The sequence below is a fragment of the Nanorana parkeri genome, unplaced genomic scaffold (genome assembly GCF_000935625.1).
Source record: "Nanorana parkeri isolate BGI_ZX_2015 unplaced genomic scaffold, ASM93562v1 scaffold46, whole genome shotgun sequence".
Lineage (NCBI taxonomy): Eukaryota > Metazoa > Chordata > Amphibia > Anura > Dicroglossidae > Nanorana > Nanorana parkeri.
Window position 1 is genome coordinate 2,562,940 of NW_017306314.1, and position 26,955 is coordinate 2,589,894.

General features: G+C 40.5%; 1 protein-coding gene across 1 annotated transcript in view; it reads right to left on the minus strand.

Moving 5' to 3' along the window:
- Positions 1-7,295: 7,295 nt before the first annotated feature.
- Positions 7,296-26,955, minus strand: part of ACOXL (acyl-CoA oxidase-like) — a 273,176-nt gene continuing 253,516 nt past the window's right edge. The window contains exon 19 of the mRNA XM_018573020.1: positions 7,296-7,757. Coding sequence (XP_018428522.1) covers positions 7,569-7,757 — 189 coding nt within the window. The 3' untranslated portion in view covers positions 7,296-7,568. The remainder of the gene's footprint in view (positions 7,758-26,955) is intronic.

Consider the following 26,955-nt stretch of genomic DNA (forward strand, 5'->3'; position numbering starts at 1 on the left):
TAAAGGAGAACTAATAAGAGGTGAGCGAACCTGGTATGTGTTCGCTCACCTCCCGATCTACTGAGCCGACCTGTGACAGTCTCATTGTCACAGGTCGGCTAGAACTATGAGGTGAGTGGAAATCACTCATCTCATAGTTCTCCTTTAAGCAATGCCAAGCAGCAGCCAGCAAAGCTAACAAGATACTGGCATGTATTAAAAGAGGGATCGCAGCAAGGGATAAAAGAGTAATACTACCACTGTATAAATCACTGGTTCGACCTCATCTTGAGTATGCGGTGCAGTTCTGGTCGCCAACTCTCAGGAGAGACGTCATCAAGCTGGAAAGAGTTCAGCGAAAGGCTACAAAATTAATTAAAGGGATAGAAGACCTGACTTATGAGGACCCCCTTCAGCAACTAGAGGCAATTCAACCAGACCTTATTGCAGTCTTCATAGTCATCAATGGGGATCCCAATATTCGGAACAAACTGTTCAATCAGAAAATTGTATGGAGAACATGGGGACACAACAGGAGGATGGAGGAAAGGGTGTTCAATCTCAGAAATCGTAGGGGTTTTTTTTTACTCTGAGAGTAGTGAAATTCCCTTCCACAGGCGGTAGTCTCCGCCGAGAGCATTCAAATTCAAGAAACTTCTAGATGAGTTTCTTATTTCACTTGATTTACAAAAATCAGGGCAGTGTTAGAGTCCAATAAATACAGTCACACACACCCATACGTTGAACTGGATGGACCCTTGTCTTTATTCAACCTTATCTACTATGTTACTATGTATTGCGGAGTAGTTTAGTGCATTTGGGATGCCATTGAAATAAATGGCAACACATCTGCTGCATTGTAATGCACGGTAGGTGCATTGCATGATAGCGTACGTTACTCACACGGAGTTGTGTGATTAACACACCGCATTGGTGTGAACGGGACTACTTTACTTAAAATATGTGTGGTTATTGGCAAGTCTTGTTGCTGACTTCTAATATTTATTGGGGACTCCAGTGTTCAGAATTGCCAGTTACACTTAACTGCTTAGGTCATTAGAAAGTGAAATGATAGCAGCACAGCTCCTAAGTGGATTGTCTATACTGTAGAAGAAATGTCTGGTGAGCAGAGCTGCAAGAAAGTGACATCTTCATTATAACTTTGAAAAGGGTGGGGAGACTCGACTCAGACAGTTTTGGGATATCTCACCAGTGGCATCTTTGAGAGATATATAACATCAAGTAAGTGATTAAAGAACCAGAACATACACAAATTGAACGCACCAAGTTTTATTGGAGCTCACTGTCCTCCAATGACTGCTATACTGAATACAGAAGACTGGAAAGATCTCCGGAACTGATTCTAACATACAGCAATGGAGAAAATTTGTTTTATATGATATTTTCAGGGACAAATCGTCAAAACACTGTCTTGTCCCTAGAAAACAGGAATATGTGCCAGCTATGATGGGGCAAAACTCAAAAGCCTCTTATGATAGAATGAAAGAATGTGACAGGATGAGAACTAAGAGATGCTGGCCTCTTTGGCATCACTGACTCTCTATCGGTACATTTGATAAACACACAGGGAGGTCTCCAGCTATCATCTGATAGCTTGGGTTTCTCACAAGGACACCTTAACACCTAAATCTGCGTTTAAGTCCATGCTGTATTGAGTATCTTCATGTAATGGCATGCATTGGTGTATTTTCATTTTTGCATGCGCCCAACCATTTTCTTTTGGGCCCTCAATACATGTTCATGCCTATGTAAATAAACAGTAAAAACATATATACATTGGGGATGCACCGATGCTGTTTTTTTGGTATCGAGTACAATTACCCGGGAAACCGGCTCCATGCTGTTTGGCCGGCTCCATGCTAATTGGACGGGAAGCTGGCTTCCCAGCCAAGCAGCATTGAGCCAGCTTCCCAGTCAACCAGGAAGGGGCCCATACTGATTGGCTGGGAAGCTGGCTTCATTAAATTCCATTGACACAGCGTGGTGCGAGGTGGTTGTACTGCGTTGCTCCACACTACGCAGAAAAAGTACTGTGTGCCAATTTAGGACAAGGTGAATTGCCTTGTCTCTGGACGGGGCTGTGATGGAAAAGGCGGCTAACACCGTCCCAACAATTCTGTTGTTAACGGACCCTAAGGCTGCATTCACACTGTTCTGTGTGCGTTGCAGTGGGTGTGGAAACATGGTCACATAGGTGTGACTAGACCCATATGGTTTCTCTATCAAACTACACTGCAGTGCATAGAAGTGAACCAGTCATATAGAAATCAATGGGATTCCCATGCAGCAAAATGCCTGGGTTTTGCTGCATGAACCTGGACCAATGTAAATAAGCCCCAAGGAGTAATGTCACACTAGAAACTTTCTGACAGAAATTTGTAGCCACTACAAAGCTTGTTTTCTATGACAATTTGTTGCTGAATACAGAGTTAAAGTTGTAACCGACTACAATGCTTATCTAGGCAGCTATAAATCAGGACAACTCCATTGCCATCAGTAGTTGCATTGAATAACACGCATAGCTTCTGAAGCTGGGGATTCTTCCACTAGCTCCAAATACCGCAAAATGTATTTCATTCAGCAACTGAGCAACAAATTAATTGGAGTTTCTGCAACACAGACATGTCATTGACTAATGAGAAACTCTGTAGCTGCTACACATTGCTTCTATAAATCACTTTTATGACTTGGTCCTTGGTTTAAAAATGTGCTCTGGAAATTCTTCTCATTTTCACCAGTAACCACATCATCATTTCTTTGTATCTTTTTAATATGCAAGGCACTAGTTGGCAGTTTTGCCAATGTTCACATTTCATAGTCGGTGGGCACAGTGCATTAGTTGACACCTGCCACTGCTGGCTACATTTTCTTTTGATGGCCTACGTGTGTGCCCTAAGGCTTTCCCTTTTCACCATTTGAATGAATGACCTGCAGAGCGCAGGGCTGTTCCTACTGTGAAGCAAAGTGAAATGTATTTCAAATGCTTTAAAAATTATTTAAGAGGTGGAAAAGCAACAGGTTTATCATGTGGTAAATGTGGGAGTTTAGTTCATTGTTAGGACCTGTATTCACTCTGTCACCAGAGCTTTCCTTTCAACTACAAACTTTCCATAAGATTATATGTGCATTTAACGTATTTTATGCATGCTGTTTACTTGTAAAAACGTACCTTGTGTAGACATCCAAAAGATGCGAGTCTGCTGCTGGGTGCCGCCATCTTGATGTGGTGTCAGCAGTCCCAACAGACTCACGACTGTAAAATTGCTCCTCCCCCAGCAGAGGAGGAGCTATGACATGCAAGGAGACAAGGAGCTATACTAGGGCATTGATTTTTCCTGGAGTAGTCAAATTTTCTAACATGTTCAGGTGCATCGCAAGTAAATAAAACAGTGTTTATCAAAAGAAAAACTCTACAAATAAGCATTTCAAATACGCACTATTTCTGTGCTTGTTTAAGTTGGTGATAGGGCCTCTTTAAGGCAGACTTTTTTTTGTTACCTGAAAAGACCAAGCATTTGAGCATTTGTCTTCCAACTGGATGTTGCAGTCTGATAGTACTCGGACTTGTCAAACAACATTGAACAGAAGATAAAGGTATACTCGCTTTAATAGAGGCTTAAAATGTAAATAACAGGATTTTTGTATTAACCGTAAAATCCCATTCTTAGAGTTCATTGCAGGACACAGGATTCAGAGAAAGTTATACTGCTGCCTACAGGAAGATGTGGACACTAACAATCATAAAAACCCCCCTCCTATTTCCAACATTTCTCAGCTCAGCAAGTAGTGCAGAGAGCAAGAGCAGAAACATAGAGGGGTGGGACCTGTGCCTCTAGGGTGATGCCAGCCATTTATATATAGGATTCTTAAAGTGTATTTCCACTTTTGCAGCCAAATTGGGATAACACCTGCTTTATATTTGTTACAGTAAACTACATAAAAAGGACTAGAGGCCACCACCCAACATTGGTTTTAAGCATAAAGGGCATAGGGGCTTCTTTTCAGTTAGACCAGTTACATTTTAGAACTCTCTGCCACAAGCAGCGGTATCAGCAGAGAATCTTGAATAATCCAAAATTCAATTAGATACCTTTCTAAGAGACCGTAACATACAGGGGTACAGGTACTCTTAACTACTAGACCACACAGGGACTCATATACGCACGCACAACTCACACCCAGACACACAAAGGTTGAACTTGATGGACCTGTGTCTTTTTTCAACTTCACATACTATGTTGCTATGTAACATGTTCCCATTCACATCACAGAAGCTAAAAATACTTAAAAATGTTTCTTTCAGTTTAAATTGCTTTTGCTTGGGTTAGGGTCTCTTGGCTTCTTAAGGGTTAACATTTCTAATTGCTTCTCCTTCTTTGTAGTGTTAAGAGGGGTTGAAGGATTAAAAGTCTGGCTTCTCCATTTGTATGTTAATGAGAGAAACACAATCCCTAAATTTCAATCTTTCTATAAAGACAGATCACTGTGAAGGTGCTGAGAAAAACCTGGACGGAGCCATGTTGCCAAAACATCTTAAAGGGAAGAAATATATTTTTTTCAATTTTTGTTCTGTATGTTGTGTAAACATATAGAGGGGTTTTCTCAAATTTGACTGCAAAAGTGGAAATACACTTTAAAGTGTAGATTTGAAATACTTCTTACCTTTTAGTTGTTTCTTTGGAGCAGGTTTATACATAGGGGCTGCAAGCTATTCTGAATAATTTCAAAGTGCAATTAGAGGGACAAACTGAGGAAAAGAGCATTAACATACAATGTACCACAGAAGGCTTGAAATCTTTAACCTTTTGTTAGGACAGTGTTAAAATCTAGTGTACAACTAGACAACAACAAATGAAATCTTCTAGCCCAATACAGACAGCGTTATGTATGGTAACCAAAACTCCACAGTTCCCTTCTATGTAATACTACATAGAAGGGGAAAGCTAGGTAGGATTTTTAAAGTGACACTAAACTCTGGAGTTAAATCTTAAAAATGAATTCAAGTACCTTAACTATTAACAACAATGTATCTTATTTGTGTATCACTCGGCTGTAGATCCTCAAATCATCTCTGAATTGGTGCTGACACTGTCCTTCCATCTGGAGGGTGGCTACTTTTGTTTCCCATGGTCCCTGTGTGTGTTGTAAAGTTGCCACCACTCCAAGCTAATTTCTGTGATGGATTTCAATCTCAATACAAATTAGTACACTAAACGTGAGATTGTAATCCATCACGGTTTTTAAGATTTAACTCCTGAGTTTAGTTTCACTTTAACCAGTTGACATCCGCGGTGTTTCAAATGAGGGGCTCAATGAGATCTACCAACGTAAAAAACACCTGCATTCAGGGGCGTGAGGGTGCATTGAAGTCAATGGCACCGCAGCCAGGCAGGCCCCTAACCCACAGTGCGATCGTCTGCACCCGGAACTCAGGCACATTAATTCCGCAAAAATTATCCGTGCACTATTTTTGCAGATCGCACTGGACAGGAATGAAGGCACCAATGTGCCTGCGTTCCGGGTGCGGGCGATCACACTGTGGGCGGGGGGCATGGCTGCGGTGCCATTGACTTCAATACAACCACACGCCCCTGAACGCAGGGAGTCGGCTGGCTTACATTCCAGTGTGTCCTAGAGGCCCCGGCGTCCTGTCCTCCCGTGGTGCTCGTGTGGCCGACGTTGCACATGGGGAGAGGTGTCCTGCCCCTTTCCATCTGTAGCGTCTGACACATTCAGCCAGCAGCCGCACCAGCACTGCGGGAGCATAGCACTAGCCAGTTCCTTTTGCGCCCGAAGCAAGAAAAAAAAAACGATAATTTTTTTTTTTTTTGAATTTTTAATTTTATTTCATTTTTTATTTACATTTTTTTTTTTTACTATTTTTCTACAGCCTCTGTTCTAAATGAATGGTAAGCACAGAGGCTTCCCATTCATTCAGAAAATATTTTACTATCATCCAGTTTCTGAATGGGGACGAGCCTCTGTACAGAGTTCTTCTCCCCATTGAAAAACTCATAAATGAAAAGGAAGTGATGTAAATCACACCCTGTTCATTCATAACTGGGGACACATAGTACTATGTGTCCCCAGTTATTTACAAACACTGGAGTGATTGTCCTGCACAGAGGATTGGTACATATCACTGATATGTACCAATCCTCTGCAGCTCGGCCACGCACACGGGGGCTCAGCTTCTCCTCTGGATCCCCCATGCTCTCCATAGCAGAGGCGGGGGGGTGGACAGAGCCGCTGTCACAGAACTAAGGCCGAGCGGTGAGGGGAGAGAGAGGCGCTGGCTGTCAAATTGACCTTATGGGCACCCCTGCTCTATAGGGATCATCAGAGGTTTATTAGGACGAGACACGGCTGAATATCGTGCATTGCAGTTTGGCCCATAACATCTTGCAAACTGCAATTAAATCCTGCAGCGTTAAACCCGAGAGAGGGGCCACACCTGACAGAGCCAAGAAATGTGAGGACCAAAGCTGGGGGGCAACATTCCAGGCTGTTAGGTCCTTAAGAGGGAACACTGCAGGCCACCCTGGAACTGTTACATGATTGAGAAAATAAAATGCAATGTTATCACTTGTGTTTATTGCTCTGGATTCAGCATTGATTACTGACCATTGACAGGCTGGGGGCGCGGAGGTGACCTAGGTGTGTTGCTTGACTGCAGTTAATAAAAATCAGGCCACGTTTCATTTTAGACACTTTGATTTATTAAAGTGTATATATCACAACTTTTTTTTTTCAATAGCGTTTCAGTTTTCAATAGAGATGGGGCAGATTAGAATCCTGGTCAAGTTTATATTGCTGTGGGCCTGCTCGGTAGATTCACCCTCTCTACTAAAGTGACAAACATTTACAAAATTCTAGCTGACCCAATAAAACTTGGAGAATTGAAGCAGGACTCCGGTCAGGACTGGTGGTCCTACATTGTACGAGATAATGTATGAGCTGCTTCCTGCAGCTTTGGAGGACCAGACATTTGGCAGGGAAGATGCCTGCAAGAGCGATAAATAAGGCAAGTATGTAATTCTGTCTAGTACAGTCCCCCAGATAAATGAACTTTACACTGTTACCATAAGGAAAGTGAACTTCAGCTTTATCTCTTCCACTTGTTAATTCGTAATCATTGTGACCATGATGTATTTCTTTGACATCGATGTACCCATTTAAAAAATCCCCAGACTTCCATGGCAGTTTTTAAATACAGAATGAAACATTGCCTGTCATACAAGATGTACAGTAAAACATTAATAATATCATATACCTTTTACAGAAACTTTCTTTACAGTTACAGTATTTATACCTTCATTTCATTTTTACATTTCTGTTTATTATTATAAATCTATCTATAAAAAATGAAATTAAAAGTCCTCATGTCTTAGTTCACCATTGTTAGCTGTGCTTATTGTTTCAGTATTTAAAATTACAGAAAATATCAAGTCTTTATTATAAAGGTAATGTAATGATTTTCTTCCGATAAGAGCAAGATAACTTGAAATTTATCTGCCTGCGCCAATTGGCTTGACTTTTTTCTCCTTATGACATTTGCCTGAAAAAAGTTAAAGCTTTGCACTGATTTTCTTTGGCACTTTGCTGTCTCTTTCCTGGTGTGGTTGAGGATAATATGCCCATGGAGCTCTTGGGTTGGGAATGCCAGCAATGGGAGCTTGGATGGTGTTATCAGGGATGTTAAAGGCGGAAACTACCTTCAGGGCATCATCTTTCACCAGCTCGCACAGCCCAAGTAACTGTAAAACAAAAACAAAATGATCTGTAAGCGTGATACACAGCTATATACTCTATGGTGACTCACTCAGACCGTAGAACTACTTAGATTTAAAGCAAACACTGCAAGCAACCTGGGGCTTCATAACAGGTCACTGCTGCACAATCAGTACTTGCTGAACATTTAAGGCTCTGTAATAGAAGCACATTTATGTTGTGACATATTCTGCAGAGCTGCCATAGTAGCAATGTGCCTCTATCAGAGTCAACAATAAAGTAGAATACCTCTAGAACTGAAAATTGCAGATCTGTATAAGAGTAAATGTACTTGTACTTGACAGAGTCAAAAAAGAGGACTGCACACCCTTACAGAATTGTCTATTATGAACATACTCCCCCCATATAGAGCTACTCCTCATTTAATGGCCTACCTGTTTGACAACCACTACTCCTCCCATGACACATTAAACAAATACTGGATTCACATAACAACACCATGGGGTGAATTTATCAGAACTGGAGCAGACACAATCTGGAGCAGTTGCCCAGGGCAACCAATCAGCTTCCCTCTTCAGTTTGCTCAAGTAAGATTTAAAAATGAGACAGAGAAGCCGATTGGTTTCTGTGCAAATCTGCTCCAGATTTTGTCTGATCCAGTTTTGATAAATTCCCCCCTGTGTGTTGTATCAACCAATCAGGTTAACATGTTTCCTTTTGTAAATTAACCAAACTGAATATGTCAAAATCATTAATCTTTATAATGCAGTTCATAATGAATATCAGTAGAGCAAGCCATTATAATAATTTCAATGTGTTGCATATCATTGCAATGGTGGATGCACCTGTATCCATATTGCAGTGAAAATGTTATGTATATTAGAGAACAAATCTTTACCTTTGCCACTGTGAATATGCACATTTAAATGAGACCGCTAAAGCTCAACTCAAGGCTCACTTCCACAGTGTATATAGAAAAACTTGTTGCACTCCTTACCGTATACCCCAACGGCAGGGGAGGGTGCTTGTAGTGCAGGGGTCAGCAACCTTTTACACACCGAGTGCCATTTTTGCAACCAACAGACAACCGAGTGCCATTGAACAATAGTGCACCATGGTATTAGCAAATTTCAGTTTTTGTACTCATAGTTGTACTGCTAATAATAAGTTAAACTCATTCTTCAATCTGACAGCCGGCTCGAGCAAGCTCTCAAATGCAAAAAAATTAGTTTGCGTGCCAGCCGATGTGGCCTCGCGTGCCAAGCCGGGCACGCGTGCCGGGGGTTGCCGACCCCTGTTGTAGTGACTGCGGGAGGCACCGCTAGTTGCATGAATCACTTGCAGTAATGTCACTAGCACACCAAAAATCCTTTCAGGATAACCATGTGTTCATTTAATAAGAACCATGTCAAGTAAAACAAGCGCTTTCGGTGCCACACAGGGTCACTTCATCAGGCTTAACAATGACGTTAAGCCTGATGAAGGGACCATGCGTGTCCCTGAAAGCTCTTGTTTTACTTGACATGGTTCTTATTAAATGAACAAATGGTTATCCTGAAAGGATTTTTGGTGTGCTGGTGACATTTCTTCAAGTCACTCCCACAGTGGCCCCTTCCCCTCGGCTGTATTTTATGCTTTATAAAAAAAATTTTTTATACTAACGATTTTCTAGGCCAAGAGATGAGATGTGCAAGGTTCTCTGCCAATCATTTCCTGCAGTTGGATGGTTCTGAATGATGCAGAGAGAAGCACTGATGTCACATCAGCGCTACTCTCTGCATCAAATACACTCTGAATGCAGGATACCATGGACCCCCTCAGGGAGTGGGTCCATGAAGACTTGCACATACAGTGTGTGCTCAGCTGGGTATCATTTGATCTGGAAGACTGATGACATTTTGTAGCACAGAAAAGTACTGTCGGTGGCAGCACCAGAGAGCAGATGATTATGCCAGCCAGAGATGCTTTTTTATTTTTAACTCTGCCCGGGGGACAATATTCGTTTTAAATTTGGGCTTTAACATTTAGTTATTGCTCCTTTTTCTATCATGACTAGCCACTCAGCATTGTCCTAGCTTATTTATGTCAGTTCTTTGGTCAAGATTCGGGCTTTCTGTTATTTAAATATGTATGTACCCTTCAGAGTTTAGAGTGTACTTATAGTGATATTCAGCATAATTAAAGTGTAATTTTACCTTTGGTGCAGTTTCACTTATATGGTAGGTCTGCAGCCCTATACTCGCATGTCCCTTAGATATTGCACACTCGATTGCATGGTCACATGTTAAAATGTTCCTAGCCGGGCCTAAACATGTCTAATCGATTTGTATGGACTTCCGAGTACGAGCTTGGTCTCAGAAGTCTAAATAAATCTATTCAAATACACAGTGCTTGTTGGGGCCTGGTTGGGAATACCTTGCTGGATTGGGTGTGGTTGAGTATATGAGCAGGAGGTGTCTACCTTAAAGGTGGCCATACACTCTACAACCATCGCAAGACTTTAGTCTTGCGATGGTTGTAAAGGGATTAAAAAAACGTACGATCTGCCTATCTTGGACAGGCAGATCGCACTCTCGATCATCGCAAGCCCGCCCCCCTGAGGGGCGGGCTTCCGATGACCGCAATGCTGAACGGGCAGTGTGCGCGTGCGCACACCGGCCCATTCAGCATTTATCTTCCGAGCACCGTTCTAACCAGCCGAGAATCGTACGATTCCCGGCTGGTTTTCGAACATGCTGGTTCGACAGAAGACGTGCGACCGTACAGTAGAAACGGTCGCACGTCTCCGTTCACACTGCTCGATTATCGTACGAAAAACCGATCGCATACGATTATCGTACGATAATCGTGCAGTGTATGGGCACCTTAAGAGTGTAACTGCACCAAAAGTTGCACTGCTCACTAAATGCAACACAAAGGTCTCGTTCACACCTAGGCGTACTGCATATGCGCGATCGTCGTGCGTTTTTTTAACCGCGATTCGCGGTAAAGAAGTCGTGCGACAAATGCGCGTTTCCGAAGGCTACTTGGCTGTATCCCAATGGAAACGCGCAACAAAACGGCCCAAAGTAGTACATGTACCTTTTCAGGCGTGGGCCGTTTTGTAGCGCGTTAGGGACGGGCGGAAATACGCCAAGGTGGGAACGAGACCATTGAATACAATGGGATTTATATTTTTGAGCGTTTTGTAGAGCGTTTGTCGAGCGTAGAACGCGCTACAAAACGTTCAGGTGTGAACGAGGGCTTATACCTACATAAGTATGCCAGTACAGGGAAAATAATCTCCAACAATACACTGTCTAAACACCAACGTGTTTGAACTCTATATTTTATAGCTATCCAATGTAAAGCAGATTCAAGCTCTTATCATACACACCATTCTTTCCGCTTCTTCAGTTTTGAAGAGTTATTTCTCACAAGTGGTCTTTAAAATGTTTGCTGTACCACTTCATTACTGCTGAACACTGTGTATCACACTTTCAATAACCTCTTACTTTGTAAGTTCCTCTTAAAGCAGAACTATACTTATATTACATATTACATAAAGAAAAAAACATATGTAATGGTTAGAGAAGGGTATAGAGTACTAAAATGTTCACCTTACTGTTCTCTTGCTTGCAATTATTATTCCCTCCAGCAACAGTCATAAAACTGGCATGGGGCCAAAGAGGAGGATGAGAGTTCTGGTACATCCAGACACTTTCCAGTAGACTCATGGCAGAGGCCATGTGACCAATGAAAACATTTGTAACTTTCACTTGGTAAAGTAATATGTTTGTGAGAGTGTATTTATGCTTTAACAGTTACTCTGTATTCTGCTATGGTATAAATGTTGTAAAGAGCTGCAAAATATTTTGCATTTGTATAGGAATAAAACATGATACTCCTTCACTGTGTTAATAGAGAGAGAAGCTAAGGCCATACACCTATCAATTTTTTCTGTTCAACCCGCTGGCTGAACGAAAAAAATTGACCCAATTCCTCCATCAACACAAACAACGTGTCGACGCTGTTTACATTGTATTCTGATAGCTGTCGCTGACAGCTGTCAGAATACCCGATCAGAGTGGGCGACTCATTGGCTGCTGGCTATGATCGACACCTTCCATCAGCTGATGGAGGAACGCCGCCTGAAAGGGAGCCGACAGCCCCACACACTGTGCAAATCTGACAAGTGTATTGGCACCTTAAGATGATCACACATGTATAAAGGTATACTAGGTATTTATATCACGAATATAGATTTGTAGCACTTTATTTTTTTCTGTTACAGATTAAAAGGATCATTATTACACAGATAAAGATAAGATACTTTAATATCGTTGTATACAAGACAAAGCGGAAATCTTTTTAACATCTATCCACGCCAGTAACAGCGTCAAAAATCCTGTATAAAAGTAAATAAACACAATAATAATAATAATCGGATCAATCATCCTAAAACCTCTTATATAAGTGAAATTGAACCCTACACCACCTCTTATTAATCCCTTACACTAAAACAGTCATTGATTTAATAAGCTAGCAACTGCACACGGAAATGACTGTTTCTTACCTTGCTAATCCGAGTGCAATACATCCTTAACCTGCCTGAGGGGAGAGCAGCAAACAAAGTATACCCTGGGCGTGTTCAATCACCCCTGATCTTAGAGGCTCGCCTAATAAGATGAAATTAACAATAGTATAGCTTCCTGAATTGTGGTGAATGTTTTATATTTTTTTTAAAGAAGTGAACTGTATGTTGTAAAAAGTGCATAAAACCGTGTAGAATAAACAGCAATGCAATACCAATTATAATGATAAAACAGTGTAAACAGAAGAAGCTTTCCCCTAAAGCAAACTATGCATTTCCTCACCGAGCGTATTTCCCAAACATGTCCCCTTTAGCTTTGCTATACAAGACTGGTCACAAAGCTCAGAATTACAGGTCTTACCGTTTTCTGTGCATGTTAAAACAGTGTTATCGTGTTTTTTGGTAACTACATTAGTTTCAGTTGTTGAATAAATACAGGTTCATCTTATTTTGGGTGCACTTTTTTATTTTTTTATTTGTGTGGCAATTCCTTAAAAAATTGCTTATTTCTCCTTTAATATATGTATGACAGCAAATAGATATTTATATACCTTTACTCTAAAAAGTAACATTTTAAGAAGCAATACCCGTTTAGAGTTATTGAAACTAGATTTTCTTTTCCTGAAACATTTTTTTCCATCTAGTCTGGAACCAGAACAAATGTGGCTTTTCAGTTTAATCAGCAATAACTTTAATAACTTAAATATTAAATTGTTAACTACCCAATAACTTTTTTTTACTACTTGTAAATGCTTGTATGTTTAGTATATAAGCTGCATTTTCTGTTTACTGTAAAGACAGTGGTATTTTTTTCTCTTTTACCAGGTCAATTCATCAGTCAGAAGGGAATAGATGTTCGCAGCATGAGTTTCGTGGGTGTATTTCCTGAAGACAAATAATCGCTGCTACGAACACTGCCAGTTAACCCATGCGTACATTTACAACGAAACATAGCCCAGCTCTGGTATTTAGAAAGAGCGTAGAGAGAAGTAACACAGGATAAATATAAGGTGAAAAAAAAAAAGATGATTATATTCTCAGACAATAATAGTTCTGCTATCAGTAATCATTCTGAGGTTATTTTACAATGTGTATAGGAAAGAAAACTGGAAAACTTTTACAACTAAATCAACTTTTTTGTTTCATTTGAAAAATAAAACATGATTGTTTTCCATTAGCAAACTGCTTCATTTTTGCTCTAATTTTATAAAAAGTGGTCCTTATGTTAAATATTTTTTTGGTGAGTAGTTTAACGTTTTTAAATCATGATCACTGGTGGAGTTATTGTGTGAGCCAACTGCAGCCAAAATGTAACTGCACTGCAGCCACTTTTGAGTCAATACTGTCCTTGAAAATGATATTAGGAATGCAAAGCTCAATCTAAGTGTCAATTCACACTTTATGGAATATGGTAACAGTGGCAATATTATTAGGTGTGTGGGACTGAGCGTTTCAACTCAGATGATTGCACAGAGAGAGCTGCCAAGGGTATAGGATTTGTTTCACCACACTGAAACTAATCGTGTGATAAGCAGAACATTCCACTTAACACCTTGAAGGAATTGTATTTTTATTTATAAAAATCCTCTAAATGATTCAGATATGAGCTTTTATTATCTTTGTTTAGTTTTTTTTGAATATGGCAAAGCCAGTTAACCAGTTATTTCTAATTTAATTTTTGACATATTGTGCTGCCAGCCTCAATAAATGATAGGCCCCTTTCACATGGGCTGATCAGGGGGGATCCATGCACGGATCCCCTCCTACTTGGAGCGGTACAGATCGGATGTCACCATGTCCGTCCAGTTTTTCCCCCAGCTTGTTATGGAGGAAAAAACTGCAGTGACCGGACCCCATGATGGTCTATGGGGAATCGGATGTAAATGGACTTGTGTCCCTTAACATCAGATTACCCCCGATCCAGCACGATCAGGTCCATCAAAACTGATCAGTTTGTTTTTCCAGACCTGACTAGAGTCGGTGGTAACTAGGTATAAACGTACACACATCTGTTTACACACGGCTTCCCATAGACTAGAATTCGATCCGATTGGGTCCACCTGAAAAACTGAAAGGCAGACCCGATTGGACCGCCCATGTGAAAGGGGCCTAAGTGGTATATGGTATAACAAAAAGCTTACCCATACTAATCTTCTGTTAGTGTATTAAATTTTTATGAGGCACCTTCTGGCTGCTAATCTTTGCATACTACTTTTGGTCTATGATAACCTGTAGTATCAGAAGCACTAGCATTGTTTCAGGCTCTTGCATAAAATTGTGTCTGTTTTATATTAGGGATTATCATGGTTCTGAGCCACCTTACATTTCTTAAGAGATTTGGAGAGCTGTCAGATGGTTTAGACTGATGGTAGGAGTATTAAAGATAGATAAGTATGGGATGCTGTGCACTATATGAACGCACAGTAAAAGGTCTTGCTCACATCAGACACCTAAACTTTCTTTACTGCATGACCTTTTCCCACCAATGTGTCGAGTTCTAATGCATTGTGAAAAGTCCTGTATGATGCATTTTGTGAGTGCTAATATGCATTTGGCCATTTGAGTAAACTGAATGAAATCCTGCCATATATAGCCAGTTTTGGGTACCAATTGGATAACAATTAGAACCCCTGTCAGGCTTTTATTGCTGTGTGTGTCCACTGTTGAGATACACCATCTCAATTTTTTTCTTGTTTATTGTCACAGAGGAAATCCTAAGAAATCTAGAATTATACAGCTGTCCCTGAAACAGGAGGTGACACTTGTTCCTGCCTAATGGGGAGTTTGTACTAAATTCTTTTAGTGTTTTCTAGACACAAAATGGGCCTAATATTTTACAAAAAGTTGAAAAGGGTAAAAGGAAGGTTTCAGCTTTTCATTGTTGATTTCAGCTTTCATTGTTCAATTAATTGTTTAAAAAAATCAAGTTATGGCAACTCCTCTTTTTAATTTCATGAAAACCAAAAGCTCCTTTATTGTGGAAATATCTCTATTATCGCGGTCATCACCCAACCGAATTCAAACCAGTACTGAAAAATGACCATTGCAGAAGTAATTTTTGACCGATGTTTGATTGGTTGCTGCGAGGTAATAATAAAATACAAATGGTGTCTTCATATATGTTATGGAATCTTTTTCAGATACATATTGAGTAAATTTGAGTACATCCAGAACACCATGGACATGTTTATTTACAGTTCTATGAATGGTTAAGTTCTGACTGACACACCTATTATCTGTAGCATGTTGTGAAATACGAGGAGGCTTGGTGCCTGCCTGGTGGATGCCTTGTATCTCTGCATTCATATTTGTACCGTGTTCAGCCTCGGGGCTTCCTGTGTTCTTTAGGAGATAATTATTACCTCGAAGTGTCTCGGACGGTGAAATACTGACCTGAGCTTTATTAAGCTGCTATTTCCATGGTGTAATTGTGGCCGCTTTCATTTTGTGGCTGTTGTTTATTTTTATATTAGAGTTGTTATCTTTACTCGTATTATATGTGAATGTACTGCACAGATTTTTGGTTTGCAATTCTAATGACTTTAAGGGGCTTCCCATACTTACACAAAGCAGTCTCATCGTTCCCTCTGTGCCTAAAGGTCATTTAAAATCTTTACATGTTCCAGACATTCTGACTACCAAAGAGAAAAGGGATTTTCAAGCACTGAAATCTGAATCTTCTGAGATCACAGTTCTGCTTTTTGCAATACTTCCTGTACAAACTCTTTACTCCCAAGTCAGGTGATGTGCTACCAAGCCTTTAATTTTAGACATTATGTTTAGATTCTAGTCTGAGCTCAAATAAACTGAGAACTACTAGCAAAACAAAACCAAAACAAGATTTGTTGTTTTTTTTTACTTATGGGTCATTCCGCCGAAACAGATATTTCTGATCTTGGCAATTTCTGGCAAGTTGATTCACTTAAAGTCAGTTTATAAATGTCTGTAAATCTGGTGGTGACTTATCACCATTTGAATTCTCTGTTCTGCCCAACAGCCATAATTACTGCAAGCCAAATGTTGGTATTATGCTGCATCAATGGTTCTTACTGTAATGTAGAATAAATGATTACATATTAATATGGACAGTTCACTGGGTTATGTAGCCTTAAACTAGAGCATGCCCTCCATATGATATGATCAGATAGTGAGCAGAGTGGATGGGCTAATGGAAAGGGGTTTCTGTTCTGTACAGGAATTGATTACTCAATTTTAAAACAAATAGAGCAGTTGTCTATTCTTTACAAACCAACAACACACCTACTAACCTGTTCCATACCCCAACCACCACATTCATTCTGCACCAACGTGTACTACTTACCCTCCCTTGGCCTCATGACCTCTTCTAAGGTAAAGATACACAGATGGTAATTAATAGATATTTATTATGCAGAATTCTGCTGTTGTATCTGTCATCTGTAAATTAGTTTTGTTTTACCATGCCTCTGTCAATACAAAAGCCAATGAGGGCTATGCTATTGTATATACTGTATATATAAATATAACCAATGATAATGATGTTTTTGCTATACAGTACCTTGCAACTAATAATAATATTGTAAGAGGGGAAGCTAGCTCCCACAGAGGTAGACCTCCAAAAGAGCTTTGTGGAATTGGGGGGGGAAAAAATCTCACCATTGGAGCCTCAGAGTTGTCCTATGTCCCTAAAGCTCAGCATGCACTAAAACGTTAAAATACTTGTACTAAGAAGTGAATTGTTGCTGACATGAACCCCAATTCTCTGGCGGTTACTACTGAATGAAGGGTCTGCAAGGCAGGTAGAAGAGGGAGAAATGGAGCTAGAAAAGGACCCAAGTCACAGGTGGACATTGTCTGACTCACTCTGGGGGATGATCATGTAGATAAATCATCAATCTTCCTATTTCTGTAATAGCTTGTTAGGATGTATCTTCCATCCTGCCTTATGGGGAGGGGGGAAGGGATTGTTATATCTTAAACAATGTACAACAAAAAAAATACAATTTAGAGAATCTTCAGGAGACATGGTGAGGCTCAATAAAGCTGTTGGATCTGCAAGTGCACTATGAAAGATCCAATTGTGTGTGCTTACCTGCTGGATTCTGTCTAAGTAGAATTTGAGTGGTATAGCACATAGGTAGACTCTGGACAAAAATCACAATAAGCTGGGTACACACAGACAGATTTTTTTGTTTAGCTTGTGAGGCCGAATTAAACAAATCTGACATATTCTTCAATCACGCTAACAGTGTCAATGGATGAATCTCCCGCTGTGCCCTTTGAATTCTGATAGCGGCGCCCACCGCTGTCAGAATACCCAAGCAGTGCTTGGCTGCAAACACTGCTCGTCAGACAATTTTACAACACTTTCCTTTGGCAAAAATCAATGTAATGATCAACTCTTTTCAGGCGATAGGGCCATCCATAAATCAAACTGTGGCCAATTTCTGCTGAAATTCAGTCCGTGTGTAGCCAGCTTTAGAGTCTCTCGACACATTCATAAACAGTGTTCAAATGAAAGAAAGATACATTTGTTATAAGCTCCGATGGGATCTGCATACAGACATCCTTCAAGTTCTCACTTTTTAAAGCCTTCTTCAAAGAACTCTGTGGCAAAAAGCCGCACTTCTGTTACGTTATGAATGTTAGTATTTCCTTTGCCTTTTATTTCCTGCTTTAAAATGTCGCTTCTCTTCCTGCTGGCTTCTGTCTTTGTACATTTCAGTCAGGGAAAGCAAATCAACAATGCAGGAGCCATATTCATTCAGTTTTCCTGACATTCAGTCCCTTTGTTCTAGGTTTGAGCAATTATCATTGAAAAAACTCCTAGAAAAAGAGTTAAATAGCCCCTTCAGATCCTGCCGTATACGTCTTATGGATCTATGAAATCATTATTACATTTCATCTATTGGCTCATTGATTCTGCAATCCTTTGGTTCTGTCTCACCATACTAAAGTGATACATACATACATCATCTCTTTCTGCCCAGACAAGGCTTTCTTTTGACAATATTGTTTTGCTAAATGGTTTTATTTTCTATCCTAAAAACTAATATAGTTTTGTTTATTTTTTCTAGTTTAAGCATTGTGATATATGAAACAACTAATGTTACTGTGAATAAAATGTCATATTACGGTACATTCTGTGATCTGTCTCATTTGTACCACAATTACATTTGCGGTACCCTTTCGTGAATGTGAAAAAAAAAAAAATATATATTGTATAGTAAACACATGCACATATATACCATTGAAGGACCAGGAAGAGGCAGATTTGCACAATGGCAAAGTGAAAGTCAAACTTACACATTAAATAATACTTGTCTGTGTGTTTATATATATCTATATATATTTGAAAAATGAAAGAGTAGTCTATGAATTTGTAAGAAGTTAAAATTGACCAAAACCTCTATAGTGTCCCTTTAATAATTCAATGCAAAGAGAAATTAAATTTGCAAAGTGCAGTAACCAAAAGCATTTCAGTTTAATGTAGACAGATTTGTAAAAACAAATATATATATAAGCCGTTTTAAATAAAAGATGTAAATATGTCTGTATTCATAAGTCGTATATAAACATTTTAAATACGCATGTTTCTGCAGTTACATTTCATTCTTGATTTTTTTTTTTATAGAAGTGAATACATACATGTAAGATCATTCTGCCATTAGTCAGTCTTTCCTGCTGTGTTAGGAGCGCAAAATGATTTACTACATATGGAAAATGTTTAAATAAATAATTGATGTGGGAACTGGGCTTACTGCTACTTATAGAGACAGACAATCTCTCTGGCGCTTACTGACTCACTGCAAGTCATTGTTATACAACCAGTGAGAGGAAAATGGAGTCTTACTTTAATTTTAGTCATATTTAACCCGTGGAACATGTAGGTCATGCACTGCAACGCAGCAGCTAGATGTATACAGGGAAATAGGGAGAGGAACCACAGGCTTTATGATATGAATGATAACTCACTGCACATAAATAAAGATATATTGCTGCACATGCCACAGGGATGGAAAATATGTGTTTTTAGTACTCATAAACCAACAGATTGTTTTGTCAATGACCTTTTCAATGCAGACACTTGCAGTTATATTTTAAGTATTTATGCACTAAAAATATATGCAATGACAAAAATCAACTTATATGAATATTCTTACAGCAACATAAAAACAGGGAAAATATATTGTTTATATAGAGCTGTATAAATATCAGAAGGAAAAATACGTGTGTTGTTTGCGTTTTAACTTAATTTCTTATTTTTTCCCCAGGATAATTTCCTCCTTAGAAAGTTCAATTCACTATTTGTAATACCACTCAGCTCTGCAAATGGTCTTTTTCACGTAAAATAATTTAAAAGTGCCAGTGAACCCACAAATCTACAGTCATTAGCTAGGACTACATACTGTATATATATATTTTCTCCCAAGCTATCCCTTCCACATGACACCTCTCCAAGTCATCTGGGGCAGCACCAGCCTTAAAGTTGCATTCACACATAGCGGTAGCGGTTTCCACGTGGAACGAAACTGTGCAAACGGTAACATTTGTGCGGAATCCGCCCACAAATTTGCACTTAGCCTATTTTAGGGGACACGTGGTCTCATACTGCGTGGCCGCCGCAATAGCCTCAACCAGGGCTCAAAATTTCCACTCGCCCGCTCGCAATTGGCGAGTGAAAACAACAATGCACATTGCAATTCATAGTTTTTTTATGTTTAGCGCGTTTCCATGCATATTCGTATGCACGAATATGCGCAGGAAAACCGGTCATGTGTGAATGGAGCCCAAGACGGACAGTGGATTACTTCCTCTTTTCTCCTCTGTGATTGGGGCCATCTGACAAACATAAACGTGTACTCCTGCAAGTGAACTCCGCGGGGCGATCACATGACTATTAGTATATTGGGGGGGGGGGAGATACAAGTGGAAAAAAAGACACATTGTCAATGTAAATAAGCAAACATTGATGCCATTATCTTTTTTTTTCCATTTACTAATGGTCATGTGACAAGGTCACATGGTCATGCTGGTAATGTGCTTCCCCTAAAAATTACATAATGACTTAATGACTTACATAGTGACTTGGAGTAGTGTGTAGTGTAAGTGTATAACGGTCATGTGCCCAACTTACAGAAAATCAAAATTAAGGTATATGGCCCATGATTTTACTGCTATTATATACTACACATATGGTAAAGCATGTGGAAATTGACTTACATGCAATTTAACTGGAAAATCTTAATTTTCTCTTCAGTCATCATTATATCTCACAAAATAGAATACAAAATGCAGACTTCAGTGAAGGTTATAGTTGCAGCCTAACATGTAGGTTATTTAAGAAGCAATAACCAGTGCTAAAAAAAAAAGCAATAAACACGAGTTTGTGGTAAAATATAACGTGCAATAAATTAATCTCATGTGTGCGCTAATGCCCTTAGTGGATTGAGCATCGGAAATTTCCCATGGTTAAAAAAAAAAAAAAAAGCGCAAAACACATAGTAATGGATCCCATCTTTGTAAATTGAGCCTAATATGTATTGCTTAACAATAAGTGATCGGGATCCCCACTAGAAAGGAAATGTGTGATTATTAGATACTCAAAGTGGTTTATCTTTTTATACTCAGGAAATTTTGTTTATCTGTTGTTGATGTATGTTATTTGTTTCTGTATTACGTAAAATGTTAAATAAAGATTAAAAAATAAATGAGACACTCAACAAATGACATTTCTTCACACGTGTTAAACAAAAAACATTACACTTCCTGATGTGTCAGATATCTTGCCTTCACCCACAAACCCTGAGATGTTGAAAATCTGTAGAGATAAGAGATCAACAGAATCCGAGGAGAAGCGGCAAACTGTGCCGCTCTACTTCCTGCCACCCTGTGTTGGCCACCTGGAGCCCCTGTTGCCATGGCGACCTGTGCTCGCCATGGCAACAGGGGATTCATACAGCCCTGGTCCATGGTGCCATGCTACACACTGCAGAATTGCTCTACTCTAGAACTGCTCTACTCTAGAATTCCTCTAGAAACACCCCTGCTAACCTTTTAAAACACCAGTGCAGCTACCTGGTAGTGTGGAAGATATGACAATGTAGTTGTCGAAAAATACAATAGCTGTAGACATTAGAGGACTCCCACGCAGTCCTCTCAATATGTCATGATCAGATAACAATCCCCCAGTCAGAACACCTGCGTTTATTCACAGGCATGGCTGGTTAACCAAGCTCAAAGAAAACAGCAATCAATAATAATGACATTTGTCAACTGACCACTATTGGATTCCCCAAGATAAACTGGCACCAGGGATCCTTTATTTGCTTATTTGTAAGGAAGATCTTCAGAAAGCTGGATTGTGCCTGCATGTCCACCCACCACCGCCCTCTGATGTCTGTGGGTGGCTGTAGCGGAGCCTGAGGTCTGATCTGAGACTAGATCAATTATGTGAATGGTACATAAATGAAACAGAGCTTCTCAGTTTCTTTAATGAACTGCTGGGAATTTGGCCTAAACATGCAGCTTAAAAATTAAATCATTGTTGTAAAATAATAGATGTTGAGTAAAAAGCTTTAGAAGCCTTTTATAAGCGTCCAGATTTCAATGCTTTGATCTGGAACCTAATAATATTTTCAAAATTGATTGCAAAGTAAAAAAAAAAGAAAAGATAAATATGGGACATATTATGACTTATAAATATAGTTAAAGTATTTAAAGAAGTGCCAAAACCACAAGTGAAACTGCTAAAAATGAAAAAAAAAATTAAATGTCAAAGAGAAACACACACACACACACCAAGAGCAATGAGATTCGCCAGAATAGATAGAAAATTAAACACCAAAAAAGCCAGAGCAGGTACACCTAAAAAACTTTATTTAAGTACCTTGGGCATAACTGGTAAGCAGAAACTCATCCAGATCTGGTCCGGATTTGGTGTGAACAAGCCCTTAGAAATTGGTGGATCTGTCTGTGTTGCAGGAGCAGCAGCTTCTGTAACAAAATTAAGCCTGTGACCGCTGTTTGCAGGCTTTGTTTATAAAAAAAAAACCACTGTAAGAATATTATTGTTACAGTGTATTTAGACTAACTATGCTATGTGCAGCGTTTCCTTTTATCTGCACATAATGTCAGCTAAAACTACTAAGTGAAAAAAATGTATCTATTACTTAGTAAACCTTAATCACCCTAATTAACTCCTTCCTCCCCTGTTTCCCTTAGCTACTCCTTTCCTGACGATTTTGGTTATTCATACCTCAACTGTTTTTCTACTGTTTTTGTTAATAAGTTTTTTGTAGCGACGCATTAAACAAACAAAAAAACATTTGTAAAACAAGCCTTTTTTCATTGGTAAATCATTTTGCTCTGCCCTTTTCTAGAAATGTATCTTTTGTGTCATTACAGATGGCACAAAACATATAATAAAGTTTGCACTTTTTATCTATAGTACCATAAGTTGTAAAAGGAATACTGATCTATAGCTGGCATGAACTTTGAGCTGTGGGTAGCCCTGCTAGTACCACTCTCAAAGTAGACAGCTTAACATTGTTGGCTGATTAGTGATTATAGCCAATCAGCTGCAGACACTGTTCAGCTATTCTGACAGCCTCTGACAGCAACCATCAGAATACAATAGCCTATAGAGCGTTTTTGTTCTCATTCAGCCCTATTGGAGAAAACGACTAGTCTATGGCCAACTTAACTTGGGGAAAAAAGCATATTTTGTCATAAAAATGAAACCTCTATTACTTTGGGGAATCATTAGTCGCATTGTACTGTACAAAGTGCTCCGGTCCTTAGGAATATACTGGTACATACACTGAATTGTTTAAAACACCTTTTAAAGAGAATGGATGATGATTTTGTACATACAGTACCATTGTTATTATAGTCAAGGCTAAGAAATGTAAATATGAAATATGATATATCAGTCTTTTGCAGGGGCGTCCCGAGGCTTGGTGACACCCAGAGCGCGTGCGCAGTCGTCTTATTGACGCCTGCCAGCGGCCATCTTGGTGATGGATGCTGGTCACCCGGCGGGATGAGTTATGCTGCCGGGTCCCCTTCTTTCTCCTGACACTGTCAGGCTCTCGGTCCGTGACCGAGTGCCCGACTTTTCATAGGGGGTGACACCAAAATGACTGTCAGTCATTTTGATGTCACTCCTCCAATGGTGGCACCCGGGTGCGGGCCGCACCCCCCTTGTGACGCCACTGGTATTTTGTAGCCTGTTGAAAACAAACATTTACATAACTCAATAGCTCAAGCTGTAATTTACACACAACTGATTTACAGCAGTGTCTCATTCCTTATAGACTGCTCAGTCCAAACCTTCAATCAGTCAAAGCCATCCTCGATGCAAGCTGCTATTCCTGTGCTGCTATACTTAGCTATCCTATAGTGCTCTAGGAATCATTTGTTGTACAGTAACACCTTGGTTTACGAGCATAATTCGCTCCGGAAACATGCTTGTGATCCAAAGTACTTTATATATCAAAGCGGATTTCCCCATAGGAAATAATGGAACTCAGATGATTCGTTCCACAGCCCAAAAATATTCATATAATAGTTATTACAATACTGTACTCACTGGCGGAACTACCAGGGTCGCAACGGTCGAAATTGCGACCGGGCCCTAGCGTTCCACCTGCTGAGGGGGTGGGCCCAGAGAGGAAGAAGAGGGCCCCCCCGAGATCGTGCTGCTCCTTCCACGCTGCTCTGCCACCCGCATGGGATGGAGAAGCTGACAGCCAATAGTCGCGCAGACTGTGCTGCAGGCGCCGCCAGGCAGCACATTCTGCCGTGCAAGGACCCTCTCCTCTTAGCCCCACCCCCTGGCCGCCTAGACGAGGAAGTAGGTCCTGCAGGACTGCTGGGGGGGAGGTGCTGGTGGTATTCTGCAGTGCTGCTTTATTATCATAATGCATTGCTGGTGGTATTCTGCATTGCTGGTGGTATTCTGCATTGCTGTATGGTGATTCTACAGCAATGCAGAATAGCACCAACTATGTAGGACTACAAGTCCCAGCAATGCATTATATTTTTAAGTAGGTATGCACAAGTCAGTGTCAATACTGGGCATTTTCACAAGTACTCACACTCGTGAAAATGCCCTGATACTAAACGCAGATACCGGTGTTCTGTCGAGAACACCGACGTAGTTGAATTTGTCGACCTCAGCATCTGCGCTTGCGCACAGACCGGTATTATTGAGGGAACCGGGATTTATTTACAAAGTATTTAGTTTAAATTGTTAATTGTGACCATTAATAATATGCCGTCCATCATATACTGCCATGGACGGTATATTATTACCGGTCACAATTAACCATTACAAACAAATTCTTTGTAAATAAATGGCGGTTTCCTCGTTAATCCCGTCTGTGCGCAAACGCAGATACTAGGTCAGCGTTCTCGACAGAACACCAATAGTAAATAAAAGTAATTCCCCCGGCACACACTTGAAGGGTTTTTAAAGTATTGATGTTTATTCAATACCCAATGTCACATACTGTCATACGGTGCTAACGTTTCGGGTCCGCACAGGGATCCTTCATCAGAGCGACAGTGAGGACAGTATGTGACATTGGGTATTGAATAAACATATCAATACTTTAAAAACCCTTCAATTTGTGCAGGTGATTTACTTTTATTTACCATTAGTGTTTGCACGGCGCCATCCGTGTGGTCACCTGGGCACCACATATACCTTGTGGTTTTGAGACCGTGGCAGTGCGAATGGGATTTGGACTTTCTCGACAGAACACCGGCACTAAATTTTTAAACTGAAGCGACTGCCTGAGGTCCCGCGCTTGCTGGGGACCTCGGCAACCGTCCTGTTAATCGCACAGTGGGGGGGGGGGGGCCCTTCATAGTTTCTTGCACCGGGGCCCTGAAGGTTCTACTTGCGACTCTGACTGCACTGTAATATAATACTGTACAAATTTTTGGAAAAATAAACCAATTACCGCTACCTTCGTGGCTGGTGTGAGGGAGACGAGAGAGGAGGATTATAGTGAAGGACGACTTTCACTATCACTAATGGAATCACTGCTAACTCTTGACTCAATGGACTCTTTTTCATTTCGTGAAACCTTAACAAGGAATCTATCCAATGACACTTGCTGTTGCCTCCTTTTGAGGATTTCGCGGAAATGTGACATGGCATTGTTGTTAAACAGATTTATCACTGAGATGATCACCCACAAACCCTGTGATCGGCGTCACACCCTGCTCGTATTGCAAGACATCGCTCGTATATCAAGGCAAAATTTCTCAGAAATGTTTGCTCGTCTTGCAGAACACGTGTAAACCAAGGTATTACTGTATATTGAATGTTTATTTTGAAATCAAAGATTGCATATAGTATATGAAGTTAAAAAAAAGATATTTATAACAAACAATAGCATCAGAAATCTCTCGTGTTCTAGAATTTAGACCTCATTCCCAGAGCGGGCCGTACAGATCCGTGCTGCGTGCACAGCCGTATCAGGCCGTTCCCGGGAGAGCCAGGCACTGCTTGTGATTGTACACGCCAGCCTGTTCTTCTCTATGGGAGGACGTGGCCGTACGCTGTCATACGCTCAGCCGAGCTGCACATCCATGCTCGGACGCAGACAGGATCCATCCTGTCTGCGTCCGAGTACAGACACGCACACGCACGGATGTGTAGCTCGGGTGAGTGTACGGCCATGTCCTCCTATAGAGAAGAATAGGCTGCTGCGTACAATCACACGCAGCACCTGTCCCTCCCGGCAATGGCCCGATATGGCTGTGCACACAGCATGGATCTGTAAAACCCGACCTTAGGCTGTGTGAATGAGGCCGTAAAGGTTAAATCCACCCAAAACTGATACTTCAGTTATAGGTAGACCCCAGTAGGATGACTCATCCGCTTGCTTCTTCTATCACTTTTCCTTTGCAGATCCTAGTTGGGATTCCCACAACAGCTATTTCACATTTGAATGGTGTACACAAGAAGATCTTTACTGAGTGATATAATATCAACTTTGTGTATACTTTTTGAAATAAAAAATTAACACAGGGAAGGGATTCAGAGGGGATTTCTCTCCAAAAATGTATTTTAGAATGCTATTAAAAAGACCATACACCCTTAAGGATAGATTTCTAGCACTGGAGCCTGCAGGAACACAGCCTATGAGGGTCCTTGCCAGGGATCTCAAAGTACCGGCCCGTGGACCGGTACCATGTGGCCTGCAGCCAGCTGCACGCGATCACAGACGGCGTACCTGACTTGCGGGAGCAGCTACACAGTCTGCATCTCTGTTGGATACAGACCGCATAGCTGCTTCTGTCAGTCTTCAATGAACGACGGCCCACAGGATGGATTAGTAAGGTCTGCACCACCCAAAAGGTGCAGACCTTACTAATCAACCGCTGGATCACCAGGGATTGTGCCTCCTCCTTGCAAAAATGTAAGCAGGTGAGGGGGCTCTTACTTTGATTTTATGTGGGGGGGGGAGTTGTATTATTGTGTATAAAAGTGTGTGTGTTGCGGGGGGTGGGGTGGGTTTGGCCCATTCACACCTGTAAGTTTGGGTGCGATTAGAGATTCTTTCGGCCGGGAACTTGCGTTTTCCTGCAGCAAGAACCCCTAATTTGCCGTTCACAAGTGGCAGCTGTCACCCAATCAAGTTAATGATCGGGTG